Source organism: Trematomus bernacchii, unplaced genomic scaffold (assembly GCF_902827165.1).
Source record: "Trematomus bernacchii unplaced genomic scaffold, fTreBer1.1, whole genome shotgun sequence".
NCBI classification, from domain to species: domain Eukaryota; kingdom Metazoa; phylum Chordata; class Actinopteri; order Perciformes; family Nototheniidae; genus Trematomus; species Trematomus bernacchii.
Window position 1 is genome coordinate 4,273,899 of NW_022987469.1, and position 22,647 is coordinate 4,296,545.

The following is a 22,647-nucleotide window of genomic DNA, read 5'->3' on the forward strand; positions in this document are numbered from 1 at the left end:
GTTCGTACGTGCTCGGCTTGAAGTCTTTGCGGTGTGTTCCAGTGCGACACATGGCCAGACGCAGGAGAACACGGCGACGCAACAGTCGGCGTCGGCGAGTTCTCTGGTGACTGCTTGGTGTGTCAGGGCCTTTAGAATAACCTCTAAACAACAATATGTTAAGAATATTGTATTTATTCCAGTTAATTATTGTGATTGAAAAGCCTAAGGAGGCTGGTAAACATTGCAAAGAGGGATTTGTATTCCTTAACCTGTTAAGCCCGAGAGACCCCGGTACCGGGGCACTGCCGCAACATCTTGCAGGAAAGTGTCTGAGGGCATGTTAATTTAATAAACTATGAATGTTTTATATCCATGTAACGGGAAGAAACTCATCTAACTGATCATTTTTATTTTTTTTTCAAAGAAAACCCACAATGCTAACACTGAGCCTCTGAATTAGCAACGAGTGAAAAATGCTAACAGATTACTGCACCGAAAATCACTCACAAAACCTTATTATTTATCTTTTCTCTACATCCATGACATCGATTCACATCGTGAGGTGACACAGAATCGATGGGTACCCTCATTATCACTGAATTATACGAATTTGCGACGTTATAAACAAAAACAGATATCAAAACAGGTGACGCTAGGTAGCTAAAAATGCTAACATTTTTACCGTGGCTCTGTAGTCTCTCCAAAGTGGTCTTCAATGGCATTAAAACGATAAAAACGCTGCTGAAGTTAATCCATAGGTTAATCCAATGTGTCTGTGTCTCTTTGAAATTATTTCTGATAATCCATGAGCAATAAAACGGATAATCCATGCTTTTCCGTTTCTAGATGTCAGAGCTAGACTGTATCTTCACTCTAATGCAAAATTACATGCGCAAAGCCCCACCTTTTTGTTTCACAATGAGGTGTTGTGGGGTGACTCCCCCTTCGATTCTATTGGCTCTAACGGTCAGAAAGAGGTGTCAACCATCAAATGGACCAATGGGTTCCAGAGATATGAAAAAAAAAACAATTTCCACCCAAATCACCTCAGAGGTGGAGTGTTTTTGGCTAAACCTCTCTAAAAAGGTCAAATGTCACTTGTTTTGCATCAATCTTGATACAGGGTACTTATTATATGTTGTACTTTGGATTCCCTAAAGCTTTTAGTCTACCTTACCATCATCCAGGGTAGTTTTCACTATAAGTAAAAAAGAATGTTTGGACGGACACTATAATTTACAGTTTTTTACTATGTAAATCTGAATTTCTTTAAAATAAAAAACATCTATATTGATTCTGACTTTTCTAACAATCCAACTCACAGGTTTATCATTACTTTGAGATAAAAGATTATTAATTTAACCCTTTTAGAAGGAAGATATGGTCATTTGTTCTGGGAATGTCATTTTCGAGCCTAAAACCTGAAAAACAGGCTCAGGGCTTAACAGGTTAATAATATTCGTAAACTTAACCATGTTGTAGCCTGAGAAAGGCTAAACCGTATCAAAGAATACATTTATTAACTACATTATCTCATTTAGCTGTAGCTTTTATAAACAAAACAAAAGACGTATTGACCAGTCGTTGAACCAGGGACCCTGCGGTTGATTGTCAACTGCTTTCCAGCTGAGCCCCGCACACATACTGAATCCATCTGAAAAACGGAATACGATTTATTCCTGTATTTATTCATTTATTGATGTTTTTATTCCTACATTTATTTATGTCTTTTATTTATATTATACTTATGACATGTTCCGACCTCTATATAAGTGAGGGTCTGAGCTCTCTTAATTCCATCGTGTCACCGGGCCCGGGTACAGGAAGGGTAATATATCGTTCTTATTATACATCCATGGGTAATATGAGGGTTGTGGTTCAACCGATTCTAAAGCACTTTCTGAAGCAGTCACGTGGTATTGAGGGGCAGCGAGGCTTCGTTTGTCATCGGTGACGTCACTGGCCCAAAACGATACAAGCCTCGATACAAAGCTTCACAAAAAGCTTCGGGGATTACTCGACACACGCTCCGAAGCCTCGGCGCAATACGTAACATCACTAGCTTTAAGTAAAACCATGAACATTTTTTATTAGGTCGATTAATGTTATCTAAATGCTGAATGTGTTGTCAAGTTAGTGAAGATGTTTCTTCATTTGCTTCTGTTTTGGCAAAAAATTATTTGGATGGTTTTTGAAACTGCATTGGATTCTCCCAATGGAAACGTTTTGGGCCGTTGCAGGGACTTTGCACCTGTCGCCACTGTAAAATACAAATTTGGTCACATAGCTAAAAAAAAGAACTCATCAACTTAAAGAATGTAGATTTCAAATGTGTTACTGTTACATAATTTCTGCAACGATAACTGAACTCAGGGAACCATGACCAAAACACCTGGAAACTTGAGCAGACTTAAGATTATTGAAAGTTACTAAGTCTCGACAGCCCACACTTCAGTGAATTCCCACTGATATATTAGTCTTCACAGCCAGAGAGAAGTGAACTAAGGACAGCACACTGGAGAGGTGCATTGTAGAGGTTACTGGAACAAGTGATACATCAACTGTTCTATAAACAGAATTACACATTGAGCATTTTGGGGATTCACACTGCTGTTAAAGGTGGCCCCTATTATACTCATATTCAGGTTCATATTAGTATTCAGTGTCTCGACTGTGACATGTCTCTTTAATGTTCAAAAAAGCTCTTTATTTTTCTCATACTGCCTGTGCTGCAGCACCCTCTTTTCACCCTCCTGTCTGAAACCAGACAGGTTAGGGTTAGGGTTTCGCTGGCCGGCTCTGTTCTGATTGTGTCAACCGCTTAGGGCTGTCTCGCCCCTTAGCCTATTGGAGTGCTGGCCCACATTTTCAATTTGTCAGTGATTCAAATTGGTCTGGTATTGAGCTCATTCATGTTATTTATTTTTCTGATTTGAGAAAACATTTGTCTATTCAGTTGAACCAATCATTTATGTTGAGAGGGGGGAATCTTTGTTAACAAAATACCAACGTAAAATGGCTACATATATAGGTCTACATAAATAATAAGAGGCTGTCTCTGATATAATCTTGCTTCATATAGAGTAATAACTGTGAGGAAGTGCAAATGTTACTTTGCGTCATTGACTAATGGCACACTGAAAGTGCCTGACTAATGACTAAACTAACCTGACGGAACTTTAGGCTGTTGTTTCCATCTCCGGTTTGTTATATAACCACACAGATAGTTTTCTCTTTGTATCCATTTCAAAGTGTCTGGATATAGACAGAGTATAAGAAGGCAGTTGAATTAAAAAGGGGCCAGTGATGGACAGCTTGGTCAACAGGGATTGAAACAAGAGGAGGAGGAATGCGTGCCGTCAGCAGCGCTGTGTACAGACCTGTCATTCTGCCAACCAATCCTGAACATCACATGGAAAACAAACAGGAACCCTTCACATCTATTTAGACAGTGATACATTGATGCAGTAATAGCCAGCATAGATGCAAATGAGTTTACACCCGTCCAAAATGTAAATCAATTTATGCCCTTCATTCTTCCGTTTCAATGAATGCCTCGTTTTATCTTTAATTTTGGCATTTTTAGTTTAATCTGAGGAAAAGGTGTGTCCCTTACAAAGTATCAATACAACTCATGTCAGAGGTCAGAAGTGATTGAGCAAACATTTATAAGATCTAGTTAAACACCTTGAGATGTATTATCTTTTTTTTTCATAGATTCTATCATAAAATGTATTAAACTATTGAGTCAGATTCAGTAATTGAATGACTTAAAACACATGGAATGTATTTCCAGAAAAACAATCAAACATTGAATTGGGCTTACTAAAGACATAGAAGGAATCCAAGCTGAAGGCGCCCTGAAAATAAAAGCTCTTTCTTAAGAGACACATGGGACAATTCCTTGTGGCTGAGGTTGATACCAAACAAAGCATTGGCTCGTATGAAAGGCAAGAGCTTAAGCGTAGTACAATGGAGCATACAAACAGAAACATCCCAATAGGCATCTGCAGAGCTTTATATAGATGACACCGAGAGAATGGAGAATGCTTTTAGAAGAATTTGTTTAAAATGTCAGCATAGTCTTGCATTGGTAAAATAAATTGTAAAGAATCTAATCTGACACTACATGTCAGCACGTCTGGAACAATAAAGAACACATTTATAGTGCACCTAATGTGTGATAGAAATCACTTCAGTGTCAATCTATAAACCCCAATATTTGATTTAACTCCCTGGAGAGATATGCAACATTACAAGCTAAATCCATAGCGTAGGATTTGTGAATAAGGCTCATTTGCAGGAGGATCGAACTAACCAAATCAACTAAAATAATCATTTAATTCGTCAAGAAGTCGACAAGCCCCTGCCCCGGCGCTGTGCCCCCCCCCCCGAGGGAGAGCATGCTGCACCGTCAGAGGATCTTATGGTTGAGGAGTTTGCAGGTGCAGCTTGGATCTTTATAATTGTATTTTAATTAAAATACACACAAAGTGTTTTTGGACGAAACATGTAGCAAAACCATAGTGCTTCAGCTCTATATTATTGTTTGATTTCAATGACTGTAATTTTGTAACTCAGAGATGTTTAAAGAAGAAAAATACTTTTTTGTAGGGCAGCCCATGCTGAGTACTTACATTTTTGGTACAACTTAACCTTTAATATAATGTAACCACTTCACAATTATTCTTCACATAATCTGCACTACCACTGTACCAACATACACACTCACAAACACACAACATTGCAAAATGACATTCTAGTCAGTCCTAAAGTTCATGGTATGAACTGTTTTGTTCGCTCCTCATTGTCTGTTTTGTTTTGTCTGTCCACCATGTACAGCGACCTTGGGTCCCGTGAAAGGTGCTTTATAAATTCCATTTATTATTATTATGAGAACAAAGTTGAAAAGTGAAGCGCCTATTGTTCCTGATGGCACCTTGTGCGGCCACCTCTGCCATAAGTGTGTGACAGTGTGTGTGAAAGTGTGAATGTTGCTTTTTAAAGCACTATACGAATGAAGTTCATTTACCATCATTTCAGGGAATAAAATGATTTAGTTTCCACACTTAAAACCAAATGACTGTAAATCATCACAAACAGTGTGCAATATTCTCCGCCTGTTTCTGTGTGGTGTGGTTCTCACCTGTTTGTAGGAGACGTAGATGGGTCTGCTGAAGATGATCCACTCCACCACCTTGCTGCAGGGCGGAGTGGTCAGAGAGCCGGTGTAGCGGTAGTAACTTCCCAGGGCGGAGGGCAGCAGGTCCTTCAGCACAAAGGGCTCCAGGACAGTTTCTTTTTCTATAAGAGAGAGGTCAGGAGATCAATACAACAGGACCTACACTCTATTTCACTTCAACCCACAGAGGGCAGACGATCTGGAGCAGATCCAAGTGCTACTGTTTAACAGCCGTTAGGTTTAAGCTATTGATTTCATTTACATTGTCCCTGCCTTGTTCAGTGTCCCCCTATTGACAGACATAATTGCGCTGAACACCTCTAATTATACCTCTGTCGTTGTTGGAAGGCATATACAATACGATCAAGGCTGTAACGCTACATCCCCAAAACCAAATGTTGACACAGTGGAATTATTCAACGCCTCACACGGTAAATATAAGGCTGTTATAAAGACTTCAAGCTAGAGACTCTGTTCCTTGTATGAATGCATTACACTTCCAAAGAGGGAAATCAGAGGAAAGGGAGCAAAACAATTACAGTGATCTGACATTTACTGAGCAGTAGAACAGTGGGCCATGAGCCTCCACTCACCTCAGAAGAGATCTGAATTGGTGTTATGTTGGAAATAGTTTAATAAAAATCCTCATTAGTGTACATACAAAGATACAGTTACCAACCCGTTTGTGCATTAAGCCAAGTTAAAGTAACCCAAATCACAATCACAAACAAAAGGGAGGATTGGAGTTCAGCTCACATTCTGCACCCGTTGGTTTCAGGTGTGAAGGGTCTTCACTATGTGGATACAGACTGGATCTGGGTCTCAGTTTTAGCAGAACTCACAGTCAAATAAAAAGACTGAAAATGTTAATGTGACAAAATTAGTATAATGTCTCAACATAGAAACCTCGAGATGAGGCTGTGTCCATGAATAAATATCCAAAAGACTAAAAGACTGGGAAACACTAACAGCAATATGTTATTCCTGGATGGCATTTGTAATGGCAATATACAGTATGTGTCATGTTTCTGGACAACTGAGAAATAGTCCAATATTCACTCTGATGCTTTGAGGAGAGCATGTGGCTCTGAAGCTGCTAATGCTTCCACTGTGATGAGCTGCTCACGTCATGCGTCTGCTGTTTGGGGCAGAACTGACGTTTTAAGCTGAAAGAAACCCCTCAGAGCAACCACACAGTCATTTTGATTAATTGAGAGAAAATGGAATAGTGCAGCTTTGAATTATGAAATTGTGAAAGGCAATACAAAGAGGTTCTATTGAGAGAACGCTGCAGCGCTGCAAAGCTGGACAGAACGCTGTCCATTAGATCCTAAAGATGTAAGACATGAACTCTTGGTGCTTTTTAAAGGAACAATTTTGATGACCTATTGCTACGTTTGGGAAAATCGTCACTGTTAAGACCGACTATCTGCTACTCAGTTGTTGCTGCAGTATTTTTCATGTCTGTAATGACAGAAAATGAATAAAAAAGACTTTCATCATTTTCATCAACACATCATTCATATGCCTTAGACCACTCTTTGGAGAAGAGGAGAGGAAGTAGAGTGTGACGGGGGGAGGGGGAGCTGTCATCAGAGGAGAGAAGGAGGAAGTGAATGGGAAGAAGGGGGGTCGAAAATAGAAGAATAACAAGCTAATGGAGAGAAATTATGAAAAGAGATAAGATGAGGGGGAGGATTTAGATCTACAGTTTCAATGAAACCATGTGAGGAGGGAGGGTGACAGGAAGGATGAGGAAGTGTAGGGCGGGTGATGCGTGCAGCAGGGCGGGTCATCTGACAGGTATGGAGAGGGGAAGAGGGGGGGGTGCAATATCTTCATCAGCGACAGATGATGAAGACATTGCACCCCACCTCTCCCTCCATCTCCCCCTTCCTCCTATTCCTCCTCTTCCTCCCACCCTCCCGCTGACAAGCCTTGTCTCCCGCTGCCTCCCTGAGTTCAGAGATGTATTTTCAGCTCTGTCGAATCCGTGCGACAGAGCGAGCCGGAGAAGGAGGAAGAGAGGGTGTTGATAGCAATGTGTGGTGGCGTGTACTGGGGGAATAGAGGATGAAGGGACAGGAATATGCAGCTAAATTAGTATTCTCAAGAACCGAACACGCACTTTGGTGTGTCTCGCTTCAAACTTAATTCAGGAAACGTCTAAACACACGAGACAAACTTCCTAGCTCTTGAATGCGCTCCATGCCAGATGCAAGCATGCATGGCTTGAAAGAGGAGATGGAGGAAGATGTGTTTGGCGAGCAGCTCGTGAAGAGACGGAATGTGGGTTCTTTTATCTTCCACCTGCACCTGGGAGCCAATGAAAGTCCAACATGAGTTGGAGCAGAGTGAGGCTGTGATCACACGGCGAGTATTTTGATATGTGAGCCTCCTGCCATGCGTCAGAAAAGCTGTCTTCTCATCTAATCGTCCATTAGCCTCCTCAGTTACTCACTAGAGTATTCATATGTAATGCCACAGCTATGGTAAAGCAAACACATCTAGCACAAAGTCACATATTAGAGGAACCCAAAGTCTGCTTGTCTGTGAGTGGTATTTGGTGTCAGAGCTAAATTGTTGCAATAATATTAAGTTGAACCTATTATTTTGTATTTAAACGTAATATTATTGCTTTCAACTAACCTAATACAGTTAAATCTGAAATAATACATTTAATTAAAGTCAATGTTTCAGTTTTTTCAGTGTACTGCAATGTCACCGTCGAGCTTGATCAGAAGCGATAGAGACAACAACTTTAGCGATTCAAGCTGCACATTAGATTGCTAATTTAATTGCTGCAAGTGAAGTTTCATCATGTTGTTGTGTTTAGAATATTATTCACGTTTTGGTTATTAAATGCCACTCTTGGTTTGACTGCACTGCAACAAGCCTCCTTACTTATATGACATAACAGTATGGAAATGACCCACATTTCTGATCCAACATGCCTCTCATCAACAACAAAGCGTTTATTTACTCAGGGTCCAGTTCCTAGCTTTTTCTGGAGCACATCAGTCACATCTGACTTGGTATAATATTTGCAACTAGTGTCTTTCTAACAGTCAATTCTGACATGACCGACATAAGTTCTTTACTAAAGTCACCTAACAGCATTAGTGGTAAGTTCTCCTGAGAAAATAAATAGAAAGAGGAGTTGGAGTAGAATAGATATTCCAATTCATACCGTATCAACCTAGCAGGATGGTCATTACAGCGGTCATGTTTATGTTTACCCCTGCCATTGAGACTTGTAGCAATATGATTTTAGTGGGTGCTAGCTTCCCTTTAGGCGAGTGTTGACGAATTGAGGTGGAGTTTTGTATTCACAACTTAGGCGAGCAGTGGGAGGAGTGAGGGGTCAAAGCAAAGAGAGCCAGAGGACATGGGTAAAATAACCATCCATAGTGTGGGAACGCACATCGCTCCTGCCAGATGAGTAACACCTTCTCCAGCTTGCTGATTCCACCATGCTTTATTGACACAGGTTTGAGTAAAATGGCTAGTGGTCGCTCCAGTGCTGTGTCCTCTCTTCCCAGTGAGCTGTGACCTCACTAATCGAGAGTTTCACTTTATCTACTTACAAAAATGATTTAAGCATTCAAAGAAATTACTATTGTAGTGCTTGTTTTTTTTCGGGCAAACTCAGTAACCACTTGTCTCAAAAATCACATGATGTCACTATTTGATGGATGTCATAGATATTGATAAGAGCAATGCAAATCACAACATTAACCATAAACTGTGGGTGAAAGCAATACAACATATAGTAGTCTGCTAGTTGTAATGGATGAGAGATGGACTGAAGTCAATGTGACTGCACCTAAGGTCCACACTGGAGTGACTGGACGAGTTTGGACTAATAAGCCATGCCGATGTCCATCTGTTCTAAAGGGGAATTGAACATGGTCAGATGTTGTGGGTTGTCAAGCAGGAAATAGTTTGTGATCTTCAATGTTACATTTGAATTGAAATAGATGAAGCGAGCCACAAAAGAGTGAGATCGGTTGTGTGGGATAATTTCCAGGTTCTTCAGTATGCAAATTATTATAGAATCCTGTATATAGAATATAACATGGCCAGGGTGGCGACTAGACTGTGCAGTTCTTACATCAGTGTATTGCAGTGGAAGTCGTTTATCTGGAAAGTAATAGTTATAGCCATAACGGGAAAATGTTGTTGAAAAGCTTTTGTTGTCGCTCCTGAATACAAGGGCAGGAAATCCAATTGTCAGACGGCTGAAGGAAAGCAGATTGTTTTTTGAAGACAAACACAGATACAGCCAGTAAGTAGCCAACCCGAGGCTTTGCTTTTTTCTACAGAAAATGAACATCATTTAACATGTCTGGGAACATGATGACTTTTTTATCACAGTTTTATTGAATCCGTTTTTTTATTCTTGAGCCAGTGCCTGATTTGACACATTGGATAAAGAAAATGAACGGTGCTGGGACTGAAGGACCAACCAATAAATCATTAATACTAATAAAACATATAAAATATAAATGTATTTGATTCTACAAAATGTCTTTTAAAATGTCTTCATAGAATTAAAGACAAATATGTTCTCCATCTGAGAACAATTTTACATAAACTCTTACGATACTGATGTCAGACTCAGATAAGACAACAGACTGTTCAGCCCAGTATCGGAGAAGTGATTATTGGATGGATAATACTGCAGGAAAGGTTTGACCGTTAAGTACCGTCATGTACAATAGAGGTGTAAGTAACATGTGTGGACATTGAGGTGATGTGTAGTTATTGTTTTTAGTATGCATACAATGTTTATGCAGGAGAGAGTTTTTCTGTCTACCACTGGGCCCAGACTTCAATCTCTCTTCAACTGTGAATGGATGAGCTTGGAATTGTGTACATGTGTATGCATGATCCCCACAATTCTAAATATGGGTCAGTATTCAAAAGAGGACTAGATCCTAGATGAAAAGCCTTCTTCAGATTTTAGAGTGCGTGATGTCACAGCTAGAGTGGAGGACAGATTTAATTTTGCCTTCATATTTTCTTTTAAACCTGCCATAATTCCCAAACCCTACATTCCTGAGACATAATCTTTCATGACAAACGTAGGAAAACATCTCGTAGCTTGAAAGATAAAAAGAAATTAAGCAAAATAATTAAACAAAATGCCTCTTGAGGGCATGAAGTGACAAAAACGTTCAACATGTCTCCATTAAAACCCATTGTAACTTCAGGCTCACCTTTCCCCACCACAGCAGCCGCACACCTTTAGTTAATCTGCCAAAAAGGCCACATTATTAATCCGAAAGTACACAAAAAGTACACTTCAGATGCTCAAGTTCCTTGACATGCTTTACGCTTTGAAATTTCACCGATATCTGTTACGATTCTTCAACAAAATGTTCACATGTAACAGGTTTATCTCTCATTCAGAACAATGAAAATGCTCTCCTCTCACTGATCACCATGGAAACCTTTGATCTCTGGACACGTCGTTTGCTCAAATATAAACACCTGTGTCATGGAACACGATGATGTCATAACTCCAATTGACATAATTAGAGCAGCAGACTAATGACGTGGTCACTGGAGTTTAACACTAGAACCGCCAATTGGTTCAATTTGACCCAGAGCTGTTTTTTATTGTGTGTAACTTTTTTTCAATAAAATATTAAAGTCTTCCAGTCCGTGACTTTTCCTGAAAGTGTGTTATGTAGCACCCTATGTTGTTAAAAATTGTCAATATGAAGTCAGATTGAAGAAATCGCCCAAAAAATTGCCATTTATACCTATTTCCGTCCAGCGGGTCATATTGACCCCACCCCTTTTCATATAAACATGACGTGTTGCTATAGCAACGCCTTTTGTCTACTGCGGTTCCTTATAGATTGAGAGATAGATTGAGAGAGAGAGAGATGGATGGATAGATATATTGATAGATAGTTATAGATAGAGAGAGAGAGAGAGATAGAGACAGTCTGTAGTGAAGGAGTGCGCTCCCGCTCACGGGAGACTGCTCGCGCTGCGCTCCGCAGCAAACAGCTGTGGGGCGAGTTGAAGGTACGTTATGCTGGCCGCGGTGTCTAAATAATGCTTCCGGGCCAGCGGGCCATTTATAATGTCGAGCCCTGAGAGTCCACAGATTATATTGGTATACGTTTCATCCCTGTGCGATCAAAACTCACTGTTCAATAAAAGAACATTTTACCTTAAAAATCAATGCATTCTAATAGCGGGTCAATTTGACCCAGGTGGCGGTTTTAGGTATAAAAAATCTCTGGCGGTTCTAGTGTTAACAGACTGTCTCAGCCTATTCTTTTCCGTCTGATGGAGACTTCATACTGACTTCAACATGTTCCACATATTTTAGACATTATTGGTGACGTATGCTTTTAGTTCAAAAGTTTTCAGTTCAAATATTCTGCTGCTTTTTCATGCATTTAGACTTTTATTTTCTTGTTCTTATTTCACATTCAAGTCCCCTCTATTCATGAACCCTTTAAAGTACTCAGCCACACCACTTATATACCACGTGCGACTGTTGCTATGTGAGTTAATCTTTCAAATACAAGGTTGCTTGTTTGATTCAAGCTCTTGTAGTCAATATGTCAAGGTATTTATCCCTAACATTTTATCAGCTAACTAATGACACACACTCAGAGGATCTTTATAAACGTTTTAAGTATTGCATATCTTTAAACATGACTCTTATAAATCACTTTTAAAACCAGGGATGCACTACAGTGTCAGTTTTTCTAAAATAGAAACTTCAATGTTCACATCTTTCTAAATGTTTCTACTTTTCAATGACCTACAAATAATCCTAATAATAATCCCATTTTCAATCTTCCAACTGTTCATATTTTTTGGTCAATTAACAAACCTGTTACAAATGTGTTGTTCAACAAATTTGAGCCTTTGCCACATTTATTTGATCACCATGGAAACCTTTGATCTCTGGACACGTCGTTAGCTCAAATATATATTTGGTATACCAGGTATTGAGACAATCAAATGTATTTTCTTGAGTGTATATGATGTGTTTTATTACATTCCAAGCAAAATGTCTAATCTGATAGTTTACAGACTTGAGAGCTGCTAACCTGCACTGAAAAACTGGAACGTTGACTTTAATCAAATGTAATATGTCAACACATTTCACATAACTTTATGAGGTTAGTTGAAAGCAATAATATTAAGTTGAACCAAATAAATATTTTTTATATATAATATTATCACTTTCAACTAACCTAATACAGTTAGGAAATCTGTTGACATAATACATTTAATTAAACTCAACGTTTCAGTTTCATAGTGTAGCATGTGTATGGGGCTCTTGTTTGTGAACCCCCAGTGCCACTCATAAATTGAGGCTCAGACTGTGTACAGTATGGATGTTGTCCCTTGACGTCCCACATACTGCAGGTTCCTGTAGAGCCGCTGTGAAGCTCAGTGTGGCCCCCAGGCACTGCCATCTTACCATTGACGCTTGCTTCTTCTCATCCAATTAGCCATCCTACCTCATCAGAACAGAGCACAGCTAGCACTGCATCATTCACTAAACATAGGAACCACAACTCTTCCCAAATTGGAAACCCAAAACCTATAGCCAGCTAAGCTAACCACGTCTCAGCCACTGGTAGCACTGGGCCTGGCAACATGTTACGATACATGGCCAAGCACTGTTTAACTTTTGTCAATGTACATGTGTTATTATGGTTTAACTATATTCACAAAACCTCTTATAGTCAGGTTATTGAAGAGTTGATGTAAGTGATGCTTCATTAGGATACAGGGTCTTGCATGCATAACTAATCATCCTCTTAACCATTCTCCTACACAATCACGTGCACACGTTGAACTGCTTCACAGCTACTCAGATAGAGAGGATACTCAAAGCTCCCACTCCACATGCTCTTTTGTTCTGACCTGACATGTTGTCACACGGAAAAATATGGGAGCAAAACGATGGGTTACGTATTGTAACCCTAGTTATATAAGCACAGGCGGAGCCCTCTACTGGACTCTATGGGTACTGCCCTTGACCTTACTATGCGAGCGTTCACCTACTGAGAAATCTATAAACGTAGCCGGCCCCGGGGGCGGGCCTACCTGAGTGCGTGCGCAGGCCCACAGTATATAAGGCGGCCTCGCCTCCCGACCGTCATCCTACACCCTCTTCAGCGAGCAGCATAGGACAGACAGGGCCCCCTAGTAGAGGGCTCCGCCTGTGCTTATATAACTAGGGTTACAATACGTAACCCATCGTTATATCTCTCACAGGCTCCGCCCTCTACTGGACTCTATGGGTACAGTGGGTGGAGCCCTGATGGATACACACCCTGTCGTCCAACAACCCATCACACAGCCCCTGACCGGCTTTCTGGTTAGCAGCCACTGCACCGCAACCTCTCCTCCCTCGGTTATGACCGTGGAGGAGCCGGGGCCGCAGTTTACTTGGCTGATAGAGCACACCCAGACACGCTTACTACGCGAAGGGTGTGCATGGGAAAAATAGTGAGGACGGCCCTGCATGGGGCTCAATGTGCCTCATGTTTCTCGGGTCCCTAAGGAGCATGGGTAAACATAAGTGCAATATGTACAGGGGGGGGGGGGGTCAGATATCTACTGACCCACAGCCCGCCCCCCCCATTCACCAGTCCCGTGTTGCCCCAGCAAACACAGACGATGAGAAGGAGCCAGATATGTCCAAGAGATAAAACCTTATGAAGGGGCCTGGCGTGGACCAAGACGCCGGCGTGCATATGTCCTCCACACTCACGCCATTAAATAAGGCTGTTGACACAGCCATACCCCGTGGAGAGTTTGCACGGACCCCCGTGGGGAAGGCTCTCCCCGCCTGACCGTAGGCATGTACAATGCACTCGCAGAGCCATCCTGCCAGGCGTTTCTTGGACAGAGCTTTACCGGCCACACCCCCCCCCCGAAGCACACAAACAGCTGTTCAGTGCGCCTAATGGTAGCCGTGAGCTCCACATAACATGCTAGCGCACGCAGAGTAGGTGCAGTTTAGCCTCCCTGTCCCCAGGGACTAAAGCCGCCCAGCTGTATAGCCCTTGACCTGAACGAACTCCTTAAGCTCTTGGGAGCAAAGGAGGGGTTCGGTCTGAGTGTCGCCCCGCTACGGTCACCCCGGATCCACAGGCAACTCGGGTGTACCGACAGAGCGGTCAGTTTGGACACTCTCTTGGCCGAGGTCAGGGCCAGCAGCAACGCTGTTTTTAATGACAGCGCCTTCAGGGAGGAGAGCTCCAGAGGCTCAAATGGTTCTGTGACCAGAGCCTCGAGCACCAACGGCAGGTCCCATTGCGGGGCAGAGGCATGCACTACTGGGCGCTGCCTCCTGACCCCCTGCAAAAACCGCGACATAAGCGGCTGACTGAAGGCTGACCTGCCGCCAAATCCCTCGTGACAGGATGAAATGGCTGCTGCCTACACTTTACCTGTGGAATGAGCAAGCCCCCTGTCCACCAGTAATTGTAAGTAGGACAGAATAGAGCCCAGCGTACAAGACAAGGGCTCTAGACTTCCCTCTTCACACCATCGCTGGAACGCCAACCACTTTGGCCTGTAACAGGCTGTGGTGGATCCTGCTCTCGCTGCATGGATAGTCTGGAAATCTTCGTCAGACAATCCCCCCTGTCTCAGCCTGTCCCTCTCAGGAGCCAAGCCTGGAGAGGTTGGCCCAGAGAGGGTAACGCCCCTATTGCACCAGCCCCCTGAGACATCGCCCCCCAGACCTGAGGAACTGCCCAGAGCTGGCCCACCATCATCTGTGTCACCTCCGCGAACCACGGCGCCACACGGCGGTCTGGGGCCACTAGGATGACTGAGAGGTGTTCTCATCTCACCCTCTCCAGGAGGGGGAGAATGAGGCGCAGCGGTGGAAAGGCGTAGAGCAGCTTTCTTGGCCATGGCTCGTGTGCAAACGTGTCCACCCCCAAGGGCGGAGTGTCCCGCCGAGCCATGGAAAACCACAGAGTACAGTGGCTGTTTCGTCGGTTGGCGAACAGGTCCACCTCCGCTCTCCCGAACCGGGCCCAGATCTGCTTCACCACCTCCGGGTGAAGCACCCACTTGTCTGGCAGGGGCCCGCCTCTTGACATGAGGTCGGACCCCTGTTCTCCAGTCCCGGGATGTGGAGGGCTCTCAGAGACAACACAATCTCTGAGTCCCATAACCACAGGTTCTCTGCTGTGGTCAACAAGGCGGCGGAGTGGACTCCGCCCTGCCTGTTGATGTACGCCACTGTGGTGCGGTTGTCGCTCCTCACCAGCACATGTTTGCCCTGTATTACAGGTTTGAAGTGCTGGAGGACCAACCCTACTGCCCGCAGCTCTAGGAGGTTGCTGTGTTGAGTCTCCATCAGAGCCCAGCGACCACCTATAGCTCTCTCTTGGCAGGTCCCCCCCCATCCTGTCACGGGACCTCCTGTACATCACACCGTGATGTAGGAGGTCACTCGCCCCAGCGGAGCTTCCATTCCGAAGATGCACTGGGGACCCCCAGTACCGGAGGTTGCCCACCACTGAGGGGGTGATAGTTACCAGACGTCGTTTGTGCCTCTTGGGATCTAAACGAAGGCCGGCAAACCACCTCTGCAGGCGGCGCATATGCAGCAACCCCAGCGGCACCACGGAGTGAGCAGCCGCCATGAGACCCAAAGTCTGCATGATAGTCAAAGCTCTCACTGTTGCCCCCTGTCGCAGTCTGTGAACTGCTCGCAGCAGGGACGCCTGTCTGTCTTCTGACAGGGTGGCGCGTAGCCTGCCTGCATCGAGCACTATCCCCAGATACTGCACCTGCTGGTGAGGTATGGGGGAGCTCTTCTTCCAATTGACCGCAACACCCAATTTGGTTAGGTGTAGGATCAATTGGGCTGTATGAAACATTGCCCGTTCCCTGGACCTGGCCATGACTATGAGGTCGTCCAGATAAAAGAAGACCCTCATGCCCTGGCCGTGCAGCGGCTGAAGCGCTGTGGCCACACATTTGCTGAATGTGCGTGGGGATAAGGAGTAGCCGAACGGTAGCCTGTTGTACTCGTAGGCTACCCCCTGGAAGGCACAACGCAAATACTTTCTGTGCCTTGGAGCCATCTCGACATGAAAGTAAGCGTCCTTCAGGTCGATGGTTGTGAACCAATCGCCTGGCTGCACCAGCTCTAATAACTGCTTTACAGTTAACATCTGGAATTTTTTGCAGGCGATGTGCCGATTTAGGCTGCGGGGATCTAGGATGGGTCTGAATTCTCCTGTCTTCTTGGGAACCAGGAAGTACATAGAATAAAGCCCCCTCTCCCTGTGCTGGGGGTGCACAACAGACACCACTTGTTTTTGTAACAGGGTCTGAATCTCCTCCTGGGATGGTAGATGTGTCTCTCTTACACCTTTGAACAGAGGAGGGATGCTGCAAAACTGAAGTGTATAACCCCGTTTCAGCGTCCTGTCCATCCACTCTGTTAATACACAGCTGTGCTTCCATTCCGCATAACATTGTGTTAGGGGATGAGCAACTAGCTGGGGGGTCACAGCTAAGCACAGGGTGGAGGAAAGCAAAATAGAGCGAAAATATCTGTTTGGTATTTTGAAAAAGAAAACGTATAAATATACCTTATATATGTATGGCCCTACAATATATTATTCAAATATAGCATGATAGGTCCACTTTAACATTGACTAACTAACCATGGCAACCATCATCATGCCTGTCTCCACTGAAAGGATGTCAGTGTGATGAGCATGTGATTGTTAGTCCCATATCTCACACAACCAGTTTCCCCCATATTTATTTGGGTTGGTTGTGGTCAGGTTAAACCTGCTGGGGTCAGATTGACTGACAGCTGTTAGAGGTGATCATTTAAATCCAAACCATGGAAGTTGAATGAATTATTATTAATTAAGCCCATTGAATCTGACCTGAGACAGGAAATGAAAAGCAACACTTCATCTGCCTGAAAAAAAACAAGACTGTCTGTATGTGTCTAAATGACAGTATAATCCCCTTCAATAAAACCTGCTCTCCTCTCCTGCAGTACATTCAGAGCTGATTCCTCTTCACACCAGCTTGGCTACACACTCCCCACAACAATGGATCAACCCACAGTAATAAAATAGCACCATACTCTCTTTTCTCCCTGACTCTTTTTTCCCTTGTCTATTTTTCTTTATCTTTATTGTCATTATTTATAATTTATAATAATATATTTAGTAAATACTTTTGTTTGTTTTTGTATGCATGTATTATAATACGGGCGGGGGGGGTGGACACGTTCGAGTCCAGTTTTAGATAGTGTGCCGTCGATGGGCTTCATTCCGTTTCAAAGTGCTGTTTGACGCTCGGCATAACCTTGGCGCACTGCCACTCCAACATCCAATCACAGAGCTTGAGGACTAATCACGGGGTTTGTCAAGCAAAGCGGCTGGTGTAGTCCCAAACGATAGCTGAGGATTATGGGTAGTGTGTCTTCTGCCAACCAAAAAATGGTTTCTCCGAATCGAAGGGGAAAAACACAAAAGCATTGTACACAATTTAAACCAATCAATGTTGTGTAATTAACAAGGATAATCTGGTGTTTTTGAGTTGATGAGTAGTGCAGATATCACTGTAAAATCAATCGATAGTAAGGAGAATACTTACTTCCGGGTGTAAAATTCTCCGTTATCCAATGGGAATGGACTCTGACATTGCCTTTAACTGCCCCCGACATGGACCGATGCGGTGCTTCCCTGAGCTTCAAATACCGCCGCCGTTGGGAATACATTGCAATCAGTTGCGTCCGTTTATGAAGCTGAAGGAGACTTGGTGCGTCACAACTGCACGCCAAAGGACCCTGACCAAGCGTCGCTATTGGACTATCAGGGAGTGAGACTGTGTTGTTCTTTGTTATTCGGGGTATGATTCTTTATGGTTTTTGCACTTATTATAAGTTCCTTTGGACAAAAGCGTCAGCTAAATGATATGTAATGTAATATGTAAAAGATCTAGCACAGTAAAACACTGCATGCCGTCAGTTTTCAGAGGATAACGCTGTAAGAAGTCTTTGTTGGGGTATTTCCAGTAGAGTGCAGTGAATAGAGGGATAGAGAGCAAGGCTTTTGGTATGTTGACATATAGCTGGATATTTACACACCCGCTGTGTCAGCACTGTGTCATTTCCTCTGTTTATGTACTCAAGTGTCTGTGCTCTCATGTCACAGGGCTGAAATGAAGCCATTCCTCCTCACCAGCACAAATTACAAGTCCATTAATTCCCTATCTCTCTTCCTGCAAGACGGCTCCACTGATTTGGCACTCTACGACCCTGATTGGCAATTCATTCTTAAAGTGTACCAGGCTTAAGGTGGCTTCCCCTGATTTGAGGTTGTGGTGATCCTGAGTCGCTTCTATAGGATTTTGAGAAAAAGAGAATTTCTGTGTTTCCCTCCTCCTCTCTCGTCTGTACAGCTGTAGCAGAATGTCTAGCATTCCTCTGCTGACGTGGGTTTAATCCCATAGCGCTCTCTTTCACATCAGATCTGATGAAGCTCCGCTGCACAGTGCTCGCATGTTAAGCTTCTTTTTCATCCACTGCTCAATAGGATTCCCAGAAATTTGGGGCAGACACATCTTTTTATGTATCTGTCCTCCTTTCTTTCTTATGGTGTATTTTTGAGGATTTTACGCACAGCCTTTATCTTTATTTGAGTGTTGGGCGTATTTGAGCAGTTTTGGCATTTTGGTACTTAGTTGAGAAAATATTTTTCTCATTGTCCAGTCGAAGGTAAGCTTCTGGAGTAACCATTTATTTGTGGTTTGGTGAGCACACCTTCAGATGCTCTGCTGCACTGTAATTGTATTCACACGGTACACATTTTCTCTTATAAATATATAATCTCGTGAGGTTGGGCGAAGAGCCTTGTGGTGAAAACACCTAGTTAAGTTTTGTTTCTATGGTTATTTCCCCTGCTAGCTTGCTCCGCTTCACACAGCTGTCATCTGATGGTTGCACATCAAAAATTCAGCGTTAAACAAGGTCAAAGTTGTAATAATTCTAACTTTTGGGCATAGCAATTGACGACAATTTCAAGAGGTGCGCAACGCCGAGGGTAGCGCTGCCACTTTAGTGGGGCATCCCCACTTTATCAGACACTGAACATTACAGATGTAGCACCTAATTTAGGACAGTTTGAAACGCGAGGGCCGTGGTCGGCACGGGGTCGGCACGGGGTCTGCCCTCGATCAAGAGACAACCTCCAGCGTGACTTGAGACCGCCCCCGTGATAAATAAATGTAATTATAATGAAGCCAGCTGCAATGGATCATTGATCCACCAGGGGGTGCAGTGGGGTTCCACACTGGAGCTCATGTGAAATCAACTTCGATACAGTAAACTGGATGTACAGTATGTCTGGTACTACTGTATAGCGGATCTTTGTTAAGATCCATATGTCACGGATAGGATCATAGTCTGTGCTAAATAAGAGACATGTAATCATTTACAAAACATCACCATGTTGTTATTTAACAAAATAATGTTGTTTAGTCGAAAAAAACGAACGACAGGAAATGCAGCCCGGCTCTTGATTTTTAATCCTAATTTAATCATCATCTTCACCACGATCATTTATGTTTATGTTCGCCGAATTGACATGAAATCACTGACAAATATGAATATACTGTATTCAACTTCATTAAAACGTTATTAACGTGCCTAAACTCAGTAATTCACTAAAAATATTTATATTTGAATGGATATATCAGGATCCCGACGGGTGTTATTTTCCCCATAATGACCAAGTCGCTGCAAATTATCCCGCTTATTACATGGCCACATTCTCAACAAAGTAACGACATGACTCCCAATATTAATTGAAATGCTTTTATGGATTTAGAAAATGTTTTTATTGATTTAAAAAATAGTTGTATGTATTGATTTAAATTGACATGCATCCGCTAAGAAAAATAGTCACTCGACACTTGACACAGAAAAAGAACACTCAAACCGAGAGATGAGTTATTGTTATTACAACATGACTTCACTATTATTTAACAACTCTTTTTATTGGGTTCTTTTATTTGGGGTTAAGTAGGGTGAATTGCCCTAATGTGGGACATTTTTTGCATTTCAGACTTCTGGAATATATTGCGATATGAAGCCAATAGAATAAATCAACACCCAGTACCATTCTGAAATCTCCAGGATGTGTCCTAATCAAACCAAAAGAGAAAATGCAGATATTACACTCATAAAAGAAATGGTAGACATATCAGTACTCTTAGTGCCAAGTTGTCTCAGACAATAATAATGTATCTGTGTACGTGTTTTACTGTACTGTGATCTGCATGCACTTATCAAACATTTAATTAAAGAATGGTGATATACACAGTATATGCTGTGATGCAGCGGGAGGGGCAAAACACACACTTCAAGTCAGATCATCACCCTTAGCTTTTTTAATTACCTCTCACACTACCTAAACTAGTTATAAATGTTTATTTTTACTGTCGGCCGGGTCACTCATTACTGGATCAGCTGCTGCATGAGACAGACACTGAAAAGTATTATCATCTGAAATTAATCATTATGTTATTAGTATTAAATACATATAAGTATTTTTACAACTTGTATTTAGAAATACTCTGTTGTAATTATTGATGCATAAATGTGTTCATCCATTCAATGTGGCATCTGCTATAATGGGGTTAATGTATGATATTACTTAATAATACAATACACTATATAATATATGATATGATAATTACATTTTAATTTGCGGCATTCGCGGCGCCCTACTCAGGTTTGTGTGTCCCGCACCGTCGTCTCTTTACGGCACCTTTTCACACCTCCCGCGGTCAGAGAAAGTCGGCCCAAGCAATCACTCTGCTTGGCTGTTCACACTACCGCTGCCTGCTGGTAAGGACATTTATTGCCACTCGTCGACTGAAGTATTTGCGGTGTGTTCGTAGGCGGGCGGCGTAGCCGACGCAGGCGACGAAGCTGACGTAAAAGTCGGGACGCCTTCGGTACACGTTCTTTGGTCTCAGGTGGGTGTGTAGCGGCCTTTAGACCCTCACATCGTGCAAGGAAAAACTTCCAGTAAAAACCCACATTTCAAAGGGAAAAATGGGAGAAACCTCGGGGAGAGCAACAGAGGAGGGATCCCTCTCCCAGGATGGACAGAAGTGCAATAGATGCCGTGTGTAAATCGAAGAGATAATACATTTTACAGCGTAGGTAGACCGCATGACAAATAAAGAAGTGTAATGTAAACATTTACATTATTATTATGATTATTTAATATATAAAGACTAGGGATGCTCCGATCGACAATTTTGGGGCCGATCGCCGATCGCCGGAATCAGTATCTGCCGATACCGATCGCCGATCCGATCGAGTGGGCGGGGCCTAAATGGAAGATTTAAACATCACTTTAAATCTTCCATTTAAAGTGATGTTTAAAACTCAGTTAATGGGGCTCATTCACTGGAGCTTCCACAAACAACAATCAACTTAATTATTACATTCAAATTATGTATATTATTCAAGTTTACATTCACTTTGGATAATACCACGGGAGAAATTAGCAAGCGCTCTCTTTTCCTCTCTCTCCCTCTCTCTCCCCCTCTCTCTCCCCCTCTCTCCCTCTCCTGACAGCCCGTCAGTATCGTCTCATGCAGCTCGCTGATCCAGTAATGTGTGAGGCCGACAGTGAAGAATAAACATATTTATAACTAGTTTAGCTTGTTCCAGAGGTAGATATAATAGCTAAGTGTGTTAGGTCTAACTCTTGTGTGTTTTGCTCCGCTCACACCGCCCATCACAGCGGGTGGAGCTGCAGGATTTCTGCTTCACACACGTTGCATACCGCTATTTTACTGTCTTTTTCGGACACCTTAAAATGATGCCAGACCGGTGAAGCCATTTTGGCGAGCTTGTTTTGCCGCGTACAGAGAAAAGTGTCATGTATTTTACGTCATGCGATCGGCCCTCGCGATCGGCATGTTTAGAGAGCACCGATCGATCGGTAGAGAGTGAGTATCGGCAGATCTCGATCGGTGACCGATCGATCGGAGCATCCCTAATAAAGACTATATATTATTGAATTACAAGATTAGATATACTTTATTTGATCTAAAATATTGATGTGTTCAAATGCTCTTCTAAACACAACTGAAAGTCCATGAAAAGTTGTCTTTCTGTATTTGTGAATGAAGCGCCATCTCCTGGTTAAATCCTGAAATTGAAAATCTGGCAACGCCCTCTTGGAAAATAGTGGGAGGGCTTAACATTCCCAGATGCTGGTCTTAGGCAGGTCTTAGGCAGGAAGCTGTAAGCTGGAGTCCTATCTGGAGTGCTACATCTGTACATGTTACTTGTTAGACGCTTTTATCCAAAGCGACTTACATACTCAATACTGTGGGCAATCCCCACAGGAGCACTTTGGGGTGAAGTGTCTCAGGGACACAACGACATGTTGACTGCAGTGGGACTCGAACTT

The 22,647-nt window shown here is 42.8% G+C and overlaps 1 protein-coding gene across 1 annotated transcript in view; it reads right to left on the reverse strand.

Annotated features, from left to right (window-relative positions):
• The window catches only part of LOC117493894 (receptor-type tyrosine-protein phosphatase gamma-like), a 537,521-nt gene that overhangs the window by 95,191 nt on the left and 419,683 nt on the right, over window positions 1-22,647 (reverse strand). The window contains 1 exon segment of the mRNA XM_034144481.1: window positions 5,129-5,286. Coding sequence (XP_034000372.1) covers window positions 5,129-5,286 — 158 coding nt within the window.